Source organism: Ostrinia nubilalis, chromosome 13, assembly GCF_963855985.1.
Source record: "Ostrinia nubilalis chromosome 13, ilOstNubi1.1, whole genome shotgun sequence".
NCBI classification, from domain to species: domain Eukaryota; kingdom Metazoa; phylum Arthropoda; class Insecta; order Lepidoptera; family Crambidae; genus Ostrinia; species Ostrinia nubilalis.
This window is the reverse complement of record NC_087100.1, coordinates 1,408,075-1,429,082: the sequence shown is the minus strand read 5'-3', so window position 1 is coordinate 1,429,082 and position 21,008 is coordinate 1,408,075. Positions and strand designations below refer to the sequence as shown.

At 34.9% G+C, this 21,008-nt stretch overlaps 1 protein-coding gene across 1 annotated transcript in view; it reads right to left on the bottom strand.

Moving 5' to 3' along the window:
• Window positions 1-589: 589 nt before the first annotated feature.
• LOC135077101 (protein embryonic gonad-like) overlaps window positions 590-21,008 on the bottom strand; it is a 151,244-nt gene continuing 130,825 nt past the window's right edge. The window contains exon 3 of the mRNA XM_063971674.1: window positions 590-2,765. Coding sequence (XP_063827744.1) covers window positions 1,839-2,765 — 927 coding nt within the window. The 3' untranslated portion in view covers window positions 590-1,838. The remainder of the gene's footprint in view (window positions 2,766-21,008) is intronic.

Below are 21,008 nucleotides of genomic sequence, written 5' to 3'. Positions count from 1 at the left end.
TCAACGGACGCTATGGCAGAAACTTAGATGCAACTCAAAAGTAACTAGCAGTTGCAGTTTCGTTGCAGTTGCGTTTCACTGTCAGAGCCCCGATTACGGTAATATTTAACGTCTACAATCCAGACACGCTTCTTCGATTCTGCGATGCGATTGGTCAAAACAGTCAGCTGTCAGTCAACGTCAGCTGTTTTGACCAATCGTATCGCAGAATCGAAGAAGCGTGTCTGGATTGTAGACGTTAAATATTACCGTAATCGGGGCTCTGTTCTGGGCCTAAGTCCTAAACGCGCGCGTTATTATTAAAACAAATAAATTATGATGATTTTGTTATACTGAAGTTGTTCATGAGAAATTATTAATAATTACAGGCATTAAAGAGGTACCAGTTTATAGAATTATAATAATTTGCCCTCGGCCGGGTTCGAACCGCCAACAGTCACCATTTTAACCATTTCTGGAGAATAACATTATGTGGTAAGATAGTTTGGGTTAATATTTTCTTTAGTTTACCTATTGATACTTAATAACATACCTATCCATACATCCCGATAGGTAAATATAAATGAAACAACGCAATGTATATAGGCACTCATATTTATTTTTACTTCTTTCTCAAATATATTAAGTTTTATCTATAAATGTAAAAATGAAAACACATAGATAAACATCATATCACACTGATAACAACAACTTTGTTTGAACTAAGTCAGTGCGGTTCACTTTTACTATAAAAATAAATTCTTAACTCCATAATTGGAGTTTTACAAAGGCACTGCCATAACGTAATCGCATCGATTACTCAAAAGTGAACTTTAAAGTTGTACTTTAGGAAACATTTTTAATCTACAATTTGTCCAAAAACTAACTACTGGAATGGCACCTCATATCTTCAAATAGGAATGGAATGTCATTTTTTACATTTAATTACAAAAATACATAAAAAACATACACAATATTGTTGGTAAAAATTGGTACTAATGTACAAGATAAATTTTATAGTCAAAAATTGTACTATTTTGTATTGGCTTATTCTGATCTGTTACTATTAACACGAAGTCAAATTGTCATAAAAATAGAGAAACAATCGATGTCATTTAAAAATAATAATAAACTAAGTACACATGAGCATCATTAAAAGGAATGTCTAAAGTATTTAAAATCTCTAAAAACGAAACAATCAACAAATAGTAACACGCAAGCCTTAAAGTGAACTAAACATTAAACTAACACTAACCTATTAAGTACTTACAAATTAAAAAGTGACTCATACAAAACTGGCCTAAGAACTATAAAAATAAATACTTAAAGAAAGTACTTACAAATTAACTTAATAGAAGTCTTGCATAGTAACGCAAGTTTAAAAATATTTGTACATAAGAATTTTGAGCTTCAAACTAACTGGCCTTTGATCCCTTTAAAAAAATAACTACATACTGGTAAAACAACACACTGGCTCATGGAACTGGCATTTCTATAAACATTCACGTATCTTCACAGTGAATTCCTTAGGCTTAGATAGGCAACAAAATGCCACTCGGCTAGAAACAGACACGCATTCAGATTGACTGCCTCTTACAGCGTTTAATTTATTGCTACTCTTTACTTAGATACAACATGACTTTTAAATTAATACCCTACTGTACAAAGAAAAAAATAACAACTCTTACGTAATGGTAGTCAGATCAGGTAATCAAGAAGAAGGAATGTACATTTTACTTAAATACTGTATGGCAGAGAAATCAACTCGTCTCATAAAAATTAGACTAAGTTATTTACATATAAATAGAGTAACGAGCTACATGGCTGTATTGACTCACGGTTCGCTTTACAAACTAAGTTCATCCTGTCATTGGCACTTCTTCTGTTCTCTTGGGGACGAGTGACAAATCTAGAGGATTCTTCATGATGTCTTTGCCATTTTCTTCGCTCAAATCGATACTTAGTTCGGGCTCCGAATCGCTAACTTCATCGTTTTTAGGACTTCTAAATAGAACAGCAGTGGATTTGATCGACAGATCTATGGGTTGGTCTTGATCTATGGCAACACCTGCGACGGCCGGCGAGTGCAGGAGCAAGTCACCACCGTTTCGGTTGGGCCACGTGGCCAAACCAGGTGGTATCGGTCTCAAATTATGCAACGGAGTTGGTAAGAATGGACCTGTGCGCGGCGAAAAACTCGGAGTAGCTGATACTGGACCAAACGGGGAAGGCGGTAGAGTTGAAGGTTTTCGTTTCCTGACGTCTCTCGTTTGGTTCCTTATCGCTTGTAATCTCACGTCTTTTTCGCTGCACGGAGACGAAGCAGGTCTAAAGATGCTCAAGCCGCTTGTACTTCTCGAACTGTTGTCATCTTCTGGATCAGCTGACGACGCTCCAGAGTCGGACGGCGACACGCTTTGCCGCGTCACGTCCTCTGTGAAGTGGTTCTTCTCAGAATTTTTGTAGTACTCAGCTAATGCGGAAGCTGGCAACAGATTCGTCGGCAGAAAGGACGGATTTATAGAGGAATTGAACCTGGGGGGTGACTTGCTCGTCTGCAGTTGCTGGATGTGTTGCTGCTGCTGCTCTTGTAACAGGCAGTGGATTTTGAACCAGTTGGATCTTCTTCCATATCTCGAACCGGATTTGGACATGCCCACTAAGAGGCATTTCCGTAGTCTGCAGGCCTTGCACGCCGTTCTGTTCTTCTTGTTGATGACGCACTCGCCGTTATTCTTGCATTCCGATATCGACGACAGGTTGTTGTACGTCCGCCCGAAGAACGACTGGAACAAACGAGAAAATTGCAATCTTAATAAAGGGAAATAAAAAGGACATCGGATTGATGCAAAAAAACGACGCCGATTTCGGGTACACGCCTGCATTAATTCAGTGTAAAATATCGACAGACTTCCGTCGGCAACGCATAAGAAATAGCAATTTATACGCGATACAGTTAAAGAGAATCATCTTTGAGCCCATTCAATTCGCTTCGTCCCTGCCCGGAATTAAAAATTACATTTTTCAAAAAGTCATCATAAAGAGCAGTGCGAGGCGTATTAAAATCTGGGTCAACGCGAATAAGGTTGTATCTCACACTTAATATTGCTGAGGCGAGCGCGCGCCGAATCCTGTTGCGTCTCTTGACATAAGTAATGGGGGTCTTTCGCGATTTTTTTAATAAATTTGGAAGTTACCCCGCTGAGAGCAGTCTCGGGTCTCTTCTTACCCAATTAAACTCGTACAAAAGCGTAAAATATGTGATTGTGCTACAGTTTCACTCGATGCCGTCGTGTGGCCGGTACACTTTCAGCGGTAAATAACGACCTGCCACATTATTTTGGATTATAACAATATTTTGCGTTGCAATTTGCGTTTATTGCGGCACACTGTTGCGTCTTCTTCGTAATTTGAAAGTTTCGTTTTAATTTAATTCTGGACTAGATCACCGAAATAAAAGTCTAGAATGGTTTCATTTCCGACACCCACAGATAACATTTACGATGTTTTACTTAGAAGGCGTGTTATTTAACGGTCAGATGCAGATGTCGTGGGTCCATTGTTTGCAAGAATTTCCGCGTACATTCTGCGGACATGTGAGTGAAGTGAGTCATGAGATTAGAAATTTTTGATAAGTTGTTATGGGCGCGGATCGAGCGTACCAGATAAGTTCCTAATTGCGCGGGCAAGGTTTGTACGTGAGCAGCTTAGATTTTCTATGTAATGCGAAATAATAACATAATATAAATGGGCATTGTCCAATTTTCATATAATACGGTTATAGACGTCTGTAGGCGGTGCTGTTATAGTTAGCTTCTTTAGGGAATTATGAGATCGTTAAGTGTACTGTTATAAAGTTTAATTTATTATAACAAAATTAGGTAGCGTTATAATTGGGCATAATATTGTGAAATAGTGCATTCCCGCATTCATAAGTGAGTTTTCTGAGCATTATCAATAAGCAATGAATTAACACGTAAATAATAAATTTAAATAACGTGGACAATGAGCGATTAAAGTAATGTATTCTCTGAAAATTAATATTAAACGATTGGCCAGTTAACATCATATTAACACAAACAACAAGAGTCAGCATATAAATAAGATGGTATCTCGAATGCAAAAGTCATCTTCCAAAAAAATGAAGCAGTAAAATGCATAATAACCTCTTATCGTCCATCAGAAATCGTTCCTGAAAGAATAAGTGCCTTGTTCCATTGCTGGGTTAAATGGGCCACTGAAAGGTCAAACATAAAAGTTCACATGATTTGTACCTGCAGATATCATCTGCATTAACATAATATATGCATATTTTTTGCTCTCAAACTGACCGCCGACAAGGATCTTAATAATGCAAGAAACTCCAACTTTTATTAACCAGGATTATCTTTAGGTGTCCTGTGTATAATTTTTGAGACGTAACAGTATATTCTGATTTGGGGAGTTCATTTGGTTTTCGTTTTTAATTGCATTCTGTTGAGAACGGCGAGGGATTGGAATAATGCACAAAATGGAGAGAGATTAAATTCTCTTCTTATTTTGTGCTAGCTAATAAATTTATAGCTAGAATCCTGCAATTTGACATTACTCTTGGGTTCTCCCCCTAAGAGAATAAGTAGGATTATTAACCTGTATGGAGATGCCACCATTTATATAAAAAAAAAAGAAATGATTATGATTTTAGCCTGCTTATTGACATTAATGTAAGAGACACTTCGTAAAGGAGATACTACTCACTGATAACATTTAAAATGGAATCATAAATTATTCGTTAGATTGTTTCTTTCGAAAGCTGTAAAAATGTCAAAGACCAGTCATTATGTGCGATAAAATTGTATCTTCCTCAAGTCTAACACCAAATTGAGATCTAACCTAATCTACATTCCATATTTGTAGGTGCGACGTCTATTTTCGTCCGATACTTCTCAACCATCACTGTTCTACCATAAACTCTGTCACGTGACGAACAATGACAAACGGCCGAAGAATTTTATTATGCGCGTGGGCAGAATATTTTTTCTCACGGCCCCCGAATGTTTCAACTTTTACCTATCTACGATATTCTGTGGGCTTTCGTCTGGATTAGTATGCGTAGTGATGCAACACTGACAGGTTATCGATGTGCATTGGAAACAAAGCTATCGGTGGCGATAAATTAAAACCAAAATAAGAATTACAAAAAGACAAAATTAATGGAGACTAACATTTGCACGTATATCTGTCTAGCTGGTCGACGGGGATTTAACTAATATCCGAATTGGTGCAATCTAACATCTAAACAATTTCTTTTTGTCATAAAATATCCTTTCCCCAGTAGATCAAAATCCTGATTTGAAAGTACTTCAATAAATAGGGCTTAAAACTAGTCCTTTTTGGGTTTTTTTTTTCATGTTTTTTTATACCTAAGTATCGATATTTATACAACTCTATACTGCACTATCAAACATTAATATTTAATTTTGTCACAGTGTTGTAAATCACGCGTGTTATGGAGATGTTATCTGCGCTGTTATGATCAATGGGAGATCTTCTGTCGTGGTTTATGGTACTTTTATGGGTGTAAAGTGGCTCTAGTAATGTTTCAAAATCATAAGGTATTTCCTTACACTATATTTATAACAAGTTTTATATAATTTTATTCGTATTTTATTTATTAAGTACAGTCGACAGCACATCAGATTGTATATTTTTGGTTGTGAAATAACTCCTATTACTTCCACATAAGATGCCACTTTGTATAGCTTGATGTGACGCCACCCAAACATGAGAATACGATATGACCAGTGGCGGGCGAATTTCAAATGTCTGGGTAGGCTATAAGAATAATGAATGAAATACAGTGTCTATGATGATCTATTAAAATGTGTATGCCCGTGCCAATAGAAATTGGTAAAAATAAAGCCAAATAACTTTGATACTGAGGAATCTATGTGACATGTGGATTCAATAAAGGTATTATTAAAATGGTGCCATTGTGGAAATCATTGGGGGAGACCTATGTTCAGCAGTAGAGGTCCTATGGCTGAAATGATGATGATGATTATTATTATTAAAATATCAGTATTGAGCCCGGCTGAACTTGACTGATATTCTTTCAGCATTTATGATTAATGTTTTATTTTATTTCAGTCAATTTATTGACCTAATTTTTATACAATCAACTTTTTTTTGTTTAAATTCAAGAGTTTAAAAAACAAGAAGTAAAACATTCGTAAAATCAAATCTATAATATTATCTACATGATATAGTAGTATCTTGTACTACTGCAAAAACCCATCTATCAATAACGATCAAAACCGAAAATTATTAGCATTCTTGCAAACGTCCACCTTTATAGTGTTGCGGTCAAAGTGCACGCATTACAAAATGGCCGGCTCACAGATTATAGCGTGCTGCATTAGGTAACCTGGACATTTTAATAAATAACAATTTGTATATTACGAGTATTACGACGGAGTTATATCAGAATATGGGCAAATCATGGAATGTCGTAGGTCGTGGTTTGGAAAAATAAAAACTAGTTTCGTAGAAAGCTTGATAAAGGTTTTATAACAAAATTGATGCCGATCGTGTAGAGGTGTGGTTTTAAGAGCCATTTTACATTTTCGTGCAAATTTCTAAGATTTTGGAAGCATGAATTACTATCTTAAGCAACACCCAGAGATTATTTAATTACTGCGAAAGATAGTTCAATCCTTGTTGTTGACCAATAATGTAACGGATTTACTAAAACTCTTTTGATTAATTCTCAGTGCCCCATCTCCCACAACCATTTTACGGAAAAATTGCCGCAGACTCAATTTCAAAGTCCTGTATCTATTATTTATGCTCGTATAATAAGCTTAAATATATTTAGAAATCATCGGACATATATTCTTGTAGTCCAATAATCAAACGGATTCTTGAATTTCATTACCATTATTGAGTAAAATCTAAAAATATTTTGGCAAATTTTTAAGATTTACATCACATTTTGATCGTGATTTTTGGTTTTAATACACAGCAATAACAGCAATAAAAGTATCCCAAAATAAAGAATATTCATTGGAGAATTGAGTTCCACAGTTATTGTTTAAATATTAGTAACTACTTTGTCAAAATATTGATGTGAATATCAGTATAAATTACAATGCGGAAGCCGACATTGATTAGTACGGCGCGAGCGCCCGTCAAGGCAGGACCTGTGTCATTTTTCCCGCCATGACGTTTACGTGTGTTCGTGTCATGAAGCGGAGATTTATACGGCGACCAAATACTTTTGATACTATGCCGGGAGGTCCGTTTTGAGTCGGCCGTTTGGTGGTTCGAAACGGACTAATATGCCGAGAGGTCCCGGGTTCGATTCCCGGCCGAGCAGAAATTGAAATGATGAAATTTAATTTCTTTGACGGGACTGGGAGTAACTATGTATTTATGTATGAATTTAATTTAATAAATAAATTATAAAAAAGGTTGTAAGTACATAGTATATCCATTAAGCTAGCACCCTTAACACAAGCATATTAGTTGCTTATTTTGGGACTAGATGGTATTGTGAAATTGTCCAAAGATTTGTTTATTTATTTATCCGCTTTGAGTTTTGTTTCGTGAAGAAGAAAAAGAACCGTTTTGTTTCGAGAGGGAAGTTTTGTTGTTAAATCAATAGTAATAAAAGAGGAAAGATTTGATTATTTGTTTGTTTGAAGGCAATAGGCTCCGAAAACAAATTCTTTCACTAAATGTTTCCTATGTTGGCTATAAAATATTTTCAAAAACTTTACTCCAAAATCTTCGATAATTGGTCGTTTAATAAAGAAATTAGATAACATATTAATATTTTTTTATTGTTTCCAGTACGATTTCAGTACTAATTTTTAGAAATTGTATGATTTAACTAAAGTGTTATTTTATGCATAATTTATTAACTTCTAAAATATATTCCCTATTGATAGATGACGTGCTTCGTATTTGGTTAAAAAGGTGTAGAATGTTATTTTGAAGATAACTTGCTTCCATAGAGATATAGAAAGATGCTAAGTAATGCGCTGAGTTCGAAACTCAGTGTCAAAGAAATCAAAATATGTGCTCATTATCCACTGCGGTATCAGTATTCAACGTTCGAATAATCTTTAGTAGTATGCAAGCAATATAAACTGTTTACATTATAACGTCGCTGCTGTCATCATTGCTTTCACAAGCAATATGTTCTGTTTTTGGGCATATTGTTGCGACACCGGCTTCGCCCCCTTATCACATTTCCCTTTAGTTTCTGTGATCTGTGCTTGCTTCGAAGTTGATATCAATTAAATATTCCTTAGTGCTTTTGATTTAATTTTTTTTTTTATTTTGACACGTGTTTGAAAAATCAAGAAATAGTCAATAATACAACAAATGAAAACGAAACATTGCATTGCAAGTTGCAATGTTTCAATATTGATGAGGAGATTCCATTGGAAAGTCTGTATTCATTCCTAGGATTCCCCTAACACCATCAAATTCAAGAGAATTCTAGAGAGTGCAGTTTCCCATCTCATGCTTAGGGGCCACGGTTTAAAATAGCGTGGTTGCATAGAGCCTGCAACGGGCAACCGCGTGCGCTGCTCATACTAATTTTCGATACAAAAACAAGTGTTGGCTCACGAGTTTTAGCGGAGTTCCATGTGGTAGCGGGAGTAGACTTAAGGGAAATCTATGCTTCTCCGACGGCCAGTTGTAAGTTGTATGCTCCAGAGTATGTGCACACAATAGCCTGGTGATTTTAGCACCCGAAGGAAATGTTTCAATTTTGTTGTAGAAAGATATCATAATTTTGTAAGTATTCAGATATTTAAACATACCTAATAATTTGTAGGTTTTATATTAAAAAATATTATCATATAACAAAATTAATAATTTCTTAGAATAATTTAATTTTATTAGAACCAGTTTCCACTTCTTCGCGGAAAAAGTCGCGGGCAAAAAGCTAGTATGAAATATGTAGTATTGCCCGCGGCTTTACTCGCGTGAAATTTAGTTTGCTACAGATCGTCATAAATATATTGTTATTCTGGTCGACGCCAGGGATGGATGAGCGTCGCTGTCGTTGGCGACAGGGTCTTCTGGTTAAGGGTTCATGACGTAGTTCTCAGGCAAAATGAAATCCACTCATAGAAATTAATAAACTTAGTGTATTCACGAGAATAATTACACACAGCACTAGAGTCGTATCGGGACTGAGTGAACCAACGGTCTTGCGATAGGAACGTCCGACCCGAGTGATAGTTGAACACAAACTGCCTAGTACTGCTGTACTGTACTGTAAAGCTTCATCAAAATTTGTTCAGTAGTTTTTGCGTGAAAGAGTAACAAACATCGAAACATCCATACAAACTTTCGTATTTATAATATTAGTAAGACTAGGAAGAAGAAAGATAGTAAGATGAATTTATTTTAGTTATTTGTTAAATAATAATAATATTTATTTATTTCTTAGCTCTGTCTGATAATGGATCTGGAGGAGTTGCAATGGCCACCTCCATTGCAACTCCATAACAAAACAATAGAACCCATGGAGTTTGGGCTTGTGTAATTCGCCTTGACGAATACTTCGTCTAGGTAAATGATATCCAGGGTCCGATGATGGAGCTGCAAGGGGGCAGATTTTTTTTCACTATGTGACTGTCTTTATTTTGTACTTAATATAATATATTTTACATATTATACCTATTCGTGTTTCATTATTAATCGAAATAAGTATAAAAATCTTTAAAAGACTAAATAAACTCTATTAACATTTTAAATTAATTTATCATGTTTTAATACCTTATTCTACCTTAAAATTAATAACTTATATCAAGTCTTAATACGGTCACGGCTCAAGATTTTTTTGTCCATTTCGGCGTTCTTTTTACTCTTTTGTCTTTGCGTTGACAGTTTGTAGCTAAATTCGCGCGGAATATTTTTGTGAAATGGCTCTTAAATATTAGGAGCACATCAAGGTAAATACTGTGGCACCTTAAACGATTGTGATAGGTGCCATTTTCCAACAAAAATGTATGGTATGAGTTATTTCGGACCGTAAAGAAAGAGGAGATTAAAAGTCAAAGTAATGATTTGGTTACCATTATTGAATGTTTTAAAAAATGTGAAAAACTATAAATATTAATTATGCGTAACTTTAGTATTATGGAGGGACTCTTGTAAATCAATTGTGTATTGATTTGAAACACAATAATTATGTAACACGACGTATTTTAATACTTCAAAATTAGTAGAATTTACGTTAAGAACCAATACTTGCCTTGGGAACTGTATGGTTTCTTCAACAAAACTTGATCTATTTATTAAATAATAGCATTAGTTCAGCTACCAACATTATCTCTGCAAAATATGATAAAAAATTACTTAGTATAAAAACAACGCGTCCATTCCTATCCTATGACCCCAACTACCCCAGAAATGTCGCAAATTGACAATAACCTACTGCGATCCCATCTGGGAGGCTACTCTGAAAACTTTATCCGAATTTCGGTACCGAATGTTGCCATCACTTTCACGCAAAGTGATATGCCAGCATGAGCGACCGTGACAGATAGACCCAAAACTACGTAGACAGCGTTTCGGAGTAGACCGGCTGCAATCTGTAATGTCATCAAAGGAGTTTGCGCATTCTGCTACAGTATTAATCCATCATACCAAATGACCTGAGCTCGTATTCGAAGTTATCAGATGATGGTATGGTTGCTACTTGCGAGAAATCATCTTGTTTTTTTTTTGTTTTAGGATCTACAGACGTTTGGAAGACGATTGACAAGTAACACCTTGGCTTTGACACTTTTCAGGTAAGACTGAATTTAATTTAATTAAATAATTAGTGTGTAATTTTATGGATTAAAAGAAACAAGGACAAGGTAACAAGATCAAAAATAATAACAGAAATTCACAATGACTGTGTAGGTGTGCATTATTTGTTTGATAGAGAGTATTGACACTAAATTGTCAATAAAACAAATAAGTAATAATATAAACATTTTCCCTGAAAATTGTTTTCCTGTGCCATCTGGACCTTAACTAAGGTACAGGACTTATTCTTTTGTTTCATCCTCATCATCATTTCAGCCACAGAACGTACTAGATACATATTTTAAAAAAATTGATGAAACATTAAGAAAACTTATGTTTAAAAAGGGAGGTTTTACTACTTCGCTGCGTACATCTAAACACAAAGTGACAGCCCTATTAGTAATACTATGTCTTCATGAGAAGATTATTAAGGAGGATTATAAACAATAGTTCATGGTGGATAATAACGCACCGGTGGCAAGTGCCACGGTCACTCCGTGTTCTCACGAGCTACGTCTATGAGGTCACCACATTGATAAGCGGAGCGGATAGCGGATTCGAGCAAAACGAAACAACAATGGATTATAACCGGTATTACTTCGTAAAGTAATTCATTCGTTCATTAGTTTCAGCCGAAAGACGTCCACTACTGAATAAAGACCTCCCCCAAGGATTTCCACAAAGAACGGTCCTGCGCCGCTCGCATCCAGGCACCTCCCGCGGACCTTACCAGATCGTCGGTCCACCTAGTGGGAGGCTTGCCCAAGCTACGTCTTCCGGTTGGTGGTCACTACTCAAGAACTTTCCTGCCCCAGCGACCATCAGCTCTACGAGCTAGTAAAGTAATTACCATTTATAGTAAAAATAGATCGAATTATTTTGCGTTATCCCATAGTCAAACGCTTGATGCAAATTCGATGTGAGAAAAAAAGGTAGGCACGATGCTGCTAATTTTTTTTTAACCTGCAGAATCATCACGATATCTTTTTTAAACAAAACCCATATTTTCCCCAGATTGCCATCTGTCCTGATTATAAAATGTATTATGCATTGTCGCCATAATGAAGACGTACACAATCGTATCGAAAATGAGAATATAGAGTTCAAAAGAAAGGTTTAGGCCAAGGCTGGCCCAATAGATTTTCCAGATGAGCAAAATTTTTTAGACTGTGGCGACGCCAGGCTACAGCTTTTTGAAAATCAAAGCAAAAACCAAACTTTACTAAATTCATAAGACCAGTGTGGCTGTGTTCGACTAGCCTTGGTTTAGGCTAACAAATAAAGAGCTGCCTCTTATTTCTGTAAAGAGAGTCACTGCTTAGTTTTGTAAATGAAATACCTACTAGGTACTCAAAAATAAAATAAAACCTCAATCGCCGCTCCTCCCATCACCATGCCACAAAGTACTCAAGACTAAAATCGCTCCCCGAGGCGATGCGTGCGAGTGGTAGCCGCATCAGCGTGATCGGTCTGACCTATATTACTATTTATTCTACTGTTATGCCGGTAATGTACGGTAATACCGACTAAAGTGTGTGTACATGGGATTCTGAAAAAGCTTTTGTGGGATTTGTTGCTGTAAAAAGGTGGATGAAGGTCTAAATTGGAGCTGAAAGGATGTAACAAGATTTCAAGTCAGGGATTCTGAAAACCATCTTTTTTAAACACAATGGGAAGCTCATCTTATAAAAAAAGGATTATCAGGAGGTAGTTAGCTGTTCAATAAAGACTATATGATGATACAAAAGTTACAAATAACAACATCACCTTTTTCATTCGCTCTTATTTTTTGCGACATAACTCCAACATGCTCTACATCTGTTCTTAGAAGTCTTTATCTCCCTACCAAATTAACTCATTCGCCAAAGTATAAAAACTTATAAATAAACAAAGCTACTTTCGCATTTAGACTAGTCTATTTTTATCTCAACTTTACCATATAAGCTAAACTAATTCATATTAAGATCACACTCGCACGCGCAGAATTGTGCAAAGCTAATTTTCTGACCTCGCTTTGTAACACCTCTAGACTAAGAGCTAGTGAACGCCAGACCTACGTAATTTTACAAAAGCTAAAAGTTTGTCACCGTATACTCCCAATATAGGATAGAATGTTGGTGAATCATGAAGTTTGGGTGATACGCATACGCTGACAAACTTTCAGCTTTTATAAAATGACGTAGGTCTGGCGTTCACTAGCTCTTAGGCTATACCGTCTTGGTGATGTATGACCAGTGATTTTTGTACCCGATTACTTTAACTTATTACACACTTACATAATGATAATGTTACAGGTGTGTGCTCATTGCATAAAGCACTTGTGAATTAAATATCGTTGTTTATACTGACGCGCTAGTTAAAGCAGCGGTGGGTTGCGGAATCGATTCCTGCTGGGGTCAAAATAATATGGTAGCGTGAGCTTCTAGAGTCAAAGACGTGAATACTTATGGTGTACTAAGCGGCCGCCCGCGACTTCGTACGCGTGGATCCCGTTTTACCCCCTTAGGGGTGGAATTTCAAATCCTTTCTTAGCGGATGCCTACGTCATAACATCTACCTGTACCTATGCCGCCTGATCCGTCGGCATACAGGTAGATGTTCTGTGTTTTGGGCTGTGCGTTGATAGATCACTATGTCAGTCAGTCAGTCAGTCACCTTTGTGTTACAAAATATTTAGATTTAAATTATCATCAATCAAAGAAGCTCAGTTTAGTTTACAGTGGTTTTGGTGGTCTTTGAAAAGAGTTTTGTTTACTTTTTGATAGTTTGAAAATGTTTTTCAGCATAAAGGCAAGAAAAATAATGATTAATAATGAATATGAATAAAAATTAATCAGTTTTTTCTAGTTATTTGAATAAACTAAATAATGTGTTCATTCATTGAAAGAAGATTTTAAGATTACTAAGGAAGTGATATTGTCATTATCTTAGAAGTTAGAGCGATAAGAGTTAAAAAAATATATAACAAATTACTAATTTAATTTCTAACAGCATCATTAAAAATAATAATACCTAAAACATGTTTCATATTCATAAAAAACACGTTAATCGTTCAGCAAACGTTACAAAAAGATACATCATTATCGCATAATAATTTTACAAGTTTATTCCGTTGTGCATTTTCTATACGAAAAAGAGGAGGTAGTTTAAAATAATTATCGCGCTAATTAGCCACTCTCACTGCTAAATGAGTGTGTTAATCAAATCAAGAGTGTTGTTAATGATGATTAGCGATCATCAACCCACGGGCTGGTATTTGTAGCATTCGGAACTATTTCTATGGACGGATGTTTGGCAATACTTAGGTCGCCACAATGATTCTACGGGAAATTTATTATTTACTAAAGTAAAAGGCTTTTATTACATTGTTTATTGTCGAAATAAAACCTAAGTATTGCCAATTTTATGAACTGATTTAGTATTGTAAGTCACATTAGACTGACGTAAAATAATGTGAAAAACTCTACAAGTGAATAAAAAAGTAAGTTGTGAGTGACTAAAGCCCGGTTCCTGAATTATAATTTTTGAATTGAGCGTGCTTCTCAATTCAGAAACTAAACCAGGATTAAGTTAGTAATTAATGAAACTCTAATTTGACTCAAAAAATTAACAAATAAGTAGCTAAGTAATTATTTATAAACATTATTGGTATATTAATAAAACATAGCATGTTTCGCAAGTTTACACTATCTATAGCTTTTCCGCCTAATCGTAATCTTCATTGACCGACTAATTGCAACGGTGTGGCGTCCCAACCGGCGTGCGCCTACGCCGCGTGCTATATGCAAATCCGGCGCACTCCACGTAACTTTATACGACTTTAACACGTTCGAGCCGCATTTCTCCGAGACGGATGTGTATGGCGATTGGCGCTATGACGGCGATGTGAACTGGGCCTTACTGGTTATGGAGATCGGCGGATTTGTAGAAATTGGATTATGGATTTTGATGGTTAATTTTATGGGTGGTTTTGTTAATTTTTAGTATTTGAGTGAGCAGTATTCAATTCTTAAGAATATATTCTTATGTAAGTTTAACACATATTAGGTAAAAAAGCTTGATTAGCTAATATACACTCGACATCAAATAAATCGCACCTCCCGCGACAAGCATTTTCAAACGTATGCATCCTCACTTCCCACCAATATTGGCACCATTTCAAAGCCTAGTTCTAACCTTCATTTCATTAAAGGAAAGGTTTTTACCCCAAAAATGTGTCTTTAGAAGGATCCAGAGTCACTTCTTCAAAAAATAGGTAGTTACGCTAGAGCCAACTTTTATGGCTATACAACTGTTAAGTTGGGATTAATCGCTATCCATCTGTTAAAGAGGACACGTGAGATCATTATTTGGTTTTATAACCATAAAAATTGGTCTTATTGATCCCATAGGTGGGCCCAAAGTGAGGTATTTTTTCAAGTCACATTTATGGTATATGTTAATCATTTATTAAGAAATTAAATGTGTTTTTCTTTAAGGATATTTATTGGGCTTTCAAATAACACCAATATTGTTGGGGCACCATGATTGTGTCAGAAGAAAATCGTTAAAGTTCGCGTCGCGGAAGGTGCGGTTTATTTGATGTTGAGTATATTTGCATCCCCAACTCGTCTGGCAAGCGCTAGAGCGTGGGAAGTGTAAGCCAAATTGCCTCTAGTAAATTAAGAAGGGTAATAATTCCTGTAAGTATTGGAGACTAAATGACCTGATCATGAAGATCTGTTCGATTTTTATAATAAAAGAAACATTTCAGGAAATAGGAAAATATTAGGAACGATCGATAAAATATCCGTAATTCATATCCTCTGATGTCAGATACTGAACCGTACATAATAATAAAACCGCTAACATTAAAATTCATATTTTCTCATTAGTATTCTAAGTTTATTTAATGTCAATAAAATTAGATTGAAATCGTGACTCGATTCATGATTTCGAACTTGATCATCTTTTATTTATATTTACCTACTCACTTCAGGTTTAATTCGTTCGTTTCAGCCAAATGACGTCCACTGCTGGACAAAGGCCTCCCCCAAGGCTTTCCACAATGAACGGTCCTGCGCTGCCCGCATCCAGGCTCTTCCCGCGACCTTTACCAGATCGTCGGTCCACCTAGTAGGAGGCCTGCCCACGCTACGTTTTCCAGCCCGTGGTCGCCACTCGAGAACTTTCCTGCCCCAACGGCCATCGTCTCTACGAGCTATGTGCCCCGCCCACTGCCACTTGATTTTAGCAATTCTGCGAGCTATGTCGGTTACTTTGGTTCTCCTACGGATCTCCTCATTTCTGATTCGATCACGCAGGGAAACTCCGAGCATAGCCCGCTCAGGTTTAATTACTTTCGTTTATTATTTTATTGATAGACTTTCATTTTTAATAACTGCAAGTCTGCGGTATAAGGTTATAACTTTATGATGTTTTGATCTAAAACTGTTTATATGTATTGTACTTTCAACATATTAATATTCATGAGTTTGTTAGGCTAAGATGATTCATGTAAGTAAGCTTTGGGCCTTGTCCTCTCGATATCCCTGTAAAGAATTTTTAATTAGGTACACAGACACCGAAATCCTTCATTTTATTTTATCAAAGATGTTGGTTACAAGACAAACTTACAATAGTAATTGAAAATTGTATAACTATGTATATTTTAAAGTCTGTAAACCCTTAAAAAAGAGGTGGAGGTGAGGAGGAAGAAGCAGCGCAAGAAACTCAGGCACTATTGTTAGTGCCTGAGTTTCTTGCGCTGCTTCTTCTCAGTACTGGCCCATTTATTGTCCTGAAGCAGTAGTAGAGGTAATACAGGGGCGTGTAAAAGTGTTTTTAAAAGCCTAATTGTACTAATAAATGAGTTTTATGAGTTTTAAAATTACGATATCCCATGCTCGCTAACTGCAATAATAAGTTTGCAATGACATAAATGTGTGAAAAAGTAAGTGGTTCTGATATTATCTCAACTTAATTGACAAATAACTAATTAGAAGATGTTTTAGAAGCTAATATAAAACAGAGTATAATCCCTAATACGGAGACCTCTGACCTGTAATAAAATTTTGACCTTTTGACAGTATTTCATAAACACATTAATATTGATACTTAATTATTAGCAATAAAATAAAATAATTTTAAGTTCTGTATAGTTATACCATATACTTATTAGATAAAATTTATGTACAGATGATATCACGTCCACTACACACTTTGGCATCTTAATATGCATTTGTAATATAATCTATTTATAAAAATGTTTACGATTACGAAAAGACGCCGAAAACTCCACTCCAATTATTTAAAATTGGTCTAATTGAAATATTTTTATGTAAAAATTGGGTTATAGTTTTTTTCGAATTAACCGTTTAAAATTTTCTTTGGTAAAAATAACGAAACTAAAATAAAAATAATTAAAAAGACATGCCCTTGATTAAAATAAATTATAGTATAAATAAATGTTTTAATATTAAGAAACTACTTTTTATGACTTTTACTACTTTTAAATGAAATGTAAGCAGTAAAGTCAATGTTTTGCATTTTATTGTCTTGTTTTTAAGTGTTATAAAAATGTTTGCATACATATAAAGTGTCTTTTGTTTATGACTGTCGCATATCTGTCTGCATAGTTTTATAATTTATTTTGTGTGGGTGTATTTTTATTTCCTAGGTCAATTTTAAATTTCACCTGAAATGGCTTTATTAAATTTTGTGCGAAATTGTATGTCATTATCATTTTAATACATATTTATTTTGTGTCTATTGGATAAAAATAGCAATTAAACTTAATACGAGAGCTTTTTCCACACAACCCATCTGGCCAGCGCGGCGTGGAGAGTGTAAACCAAATAAAGCCTCAATTTGGCTTTTGTGAATTAAAGACAGACGTCTACCTGTATTAACCTAATTTATAGTGATGTTGAATAACGTTTAACATTTTTTGATGTTTAAAATATTGAATTTTTCAGCTCTTGGAACGTTTTCTTTCTTACTAATGATTAAAGATGACATTAGAATAATTATGTAAAATAGTCATTCATCTTTATTGACCATCAAATCGATATTTTAACATCAGCATAATACTTAAACATAATAATTACATTTCAATATTTAAATTATATTCAATGGATGTAAAGGTTAAAAAACTTTGCATTTAAATTAAAACAAAATTTATATAAAGGTAGCATTTGTCATAGTTTAAAATAAGCTGTAACAACCGCAATCTCAATTATTATAATACACTAATACCTGTTTTCACCATCAATCCCTAATTTTTAAGTGACCCCTATGGTTACAAATAACAGGAATTTTGGTTACATAGGGGTCACTTGAAAATTAGGGATTGATGGTGAAAACGGGCATAAATGTATTATAAAAGGTCAAAAACACTTACTACCTAGGTTATAATTTAGATCAGACGTCATTTAAATATAAATAAGACAACACATTATTATATGAATAATTTGTTATCTTATTAAGAAAGTTAAGCTTTTAGAGACTTTTTTAGACAAAATAAGACATTTTAATTATTTTTCCTTATGAAAAGATCATTTAAAGTACTCCAAAAACATGGACATTGTAGTAAAACATCCAGGAAGAATCCAAAAATGCATTAACATATTCATAGTGCCTTCGTACTCGAATCATTTCCGAACTCTACATTGTTTATTCATGAATATGTAGAGACCACCACGGTCATTTTAAGAACAATAAATCTTGTTTATTCACAAGTTTTTAAATTCAATTTTAATTCAGCAACTCGTCACGGGTGGCGACTATACGACACCGACTTTATGGGTTACGTCACTATTACAAGCGTATACAATAAAAGTGTGATATTGTAGCGTTGTTTTGGATGCTGTAATGCGACAAGAATGCAGTAAAGTTATTAATTTTAATTTGTTTTAAAATGCATAATATATGCGTGGTATGCACAGTAGATTGAAGATAGCTTATTGATTGTACTAATATACATTTTTCATTTAAATATTTGCTTCTGTTATTTAGTAATAGTATTTTGTTACATTTCCATTATTATAACGAATCTTTTTTTTTTGTTTTATTGTTTTGTTAGAATACTAAAATCAATTAAAATATACTAGCTCTGTGACTATTAAAAACTGAAACTATTGATAAGTTGCTGTTACAGTGATAAGACTCAAAAAAACATTTGCACACATTAGTATGAATATAATGACTGTTTTGTAAAATCATGCAGTTAATTTATTCAGCATATTGCAACCTGTAAGCTTTGGATAACGATGAGTTTTAGAGATAAGCAATCAGGTTTGTACAACCTCACATCGAGTAAAACTCTGTGGCGCCTAATGAGCTTATTTTAAGTGCGATTTTGCAATAAAAGTATACTCTTACGTGCTGTTTACTGTATTTTACGTGGTATCAACTGCATGAGCAGATATAAACATATTATCTGACCATTAGCATAGTTATATCAGATGCGCTCGCGCGTGGGCGGGACGGTGGTATGCTAGATTGAACAATTATAATTAACGTTAGTTTTGAAGTATTATTATGAGTAACTTTGGATTACAATCGCATCTGCACACCAATTTTTAATTTATTTTTTTACTAGAGAGAGTAGAATGTAAGAAAGTATAGTAGACCGTATACCTGAAACTATTTAGATGTTCACAACTCTAAGTTTAAATCTCAAGTACTTAGTTGTTATGTTTTTTTTTGTCCAAATATTATCAAGCTTTTCACGACTCTTTTTCAATTAGTCAGGTTTATTTTACGTGAGTATAATCTCTAACAAAGTTATATTTTATCAAGAAAAATGTTTAAAAACAAAACCTCCTTCAACTCGAACGCATTCACCACAAACCAGTAAAAATGTAGCGCCATATTGCTCTCATTCTCAACCTTCAAATTAATCGCCGAATTGCTCACTCTCGCATGACTTTATCGCAAGAATTTGTCATCCGTCAGTGAAATGTCGTATTCCACATCAAATCTCTGTTAATTAATTCGGCTGGTTTATGCCTCTTTTATATTTATGCCCTTTTTATCTGACCGGCACGAGTCAGCCAGTCAGGAGCGGTGGCGACACGACGACTGGTTTTATGATACTTTTTATGTTTGTTTGAAATTATAACGGGCTTATTAATTTTGTGGACACTTCCTGCTTGAAAATAAAGATGATTTTATCGTAGCGAGTTATTGATTTAAATGGTGAGCAGTTCTTTATTTTCTTCGATGTTTTTAGCTTTGAATTTGTTAAAGTATTGTTTGTTTACATCACATTTAAAGTGGCTTAAAATCTTCGTTATGGTTAAATCGTTTTAATAATTACTTATTGGATTAATCGATTCGTTTGGTCCTCTTGTAATGCTGTATTTTTGATTGATAAAAATCACCTACAATTTATTTCAAAATTTTTGGTCGATGTAGACATCCTGTTTCTACACAAAGTACCTTTGACAGTTTAATTTTCCCCCGGGACAAAAGTTTGTCAGTAAAAACCTCATTTGACCTTCACTGGTTGGGTTTTATTGGAGGTCAAGCTGTAGATCCTGGCTACACAGAAGTTGCAGCGGTGGGAACGAGAGGTGGGAATAGTCCCGTACACAAAGTACCTTCACAGTATGAACCGAATCTAAAGAGAAGGACATTCTATGTTCCTCTGTATTAAAGAATATAATTATGTTTTACTGTAAAATCCTCTTTTTAATTTGTTGACTAAAAACAATTGCCCGCTCTGCGTTCCTAACTCGGCGCCTCCCAAATTTCGTAAGACTGTATGGTACAGCCATTTTTTATTGTACGGGGTCATCGCACAGCCGGTGTCGTATTGTGCCGTAGATTGTGAGATTTATGCGTCGTGAGCCGCCGTGATAAATTTATTGGCTCTTATCACCGGTAATGGAATGTAGCCTCTAATAGTTTTGGTGAATACGCGTGAGTTTGTTTGGGTGAGATCTTTAGGTGAGATGCAATAGGAGGACGTTTATGTAGAGTTTTGGTGGCATTTGGGTGAAGTTGTTGTGAAACTAACATCGATTATTATATTTTGCTCGTGGTTAGTGAGAGATTTGTAAAAAAATCTTTAAATTTTTGTATTTTTTTTATCACATAATTATCAGATCAGACTAAACATTTTGTTCCAAAATAGCTCTAATTATTATCATTGTATAAATGACTCAGTGTTTACATTGATAACCGTAGTTACTACAAATGTAACGTCATTCAATTCCAATTTGACTACTCTTGCCTACATAATG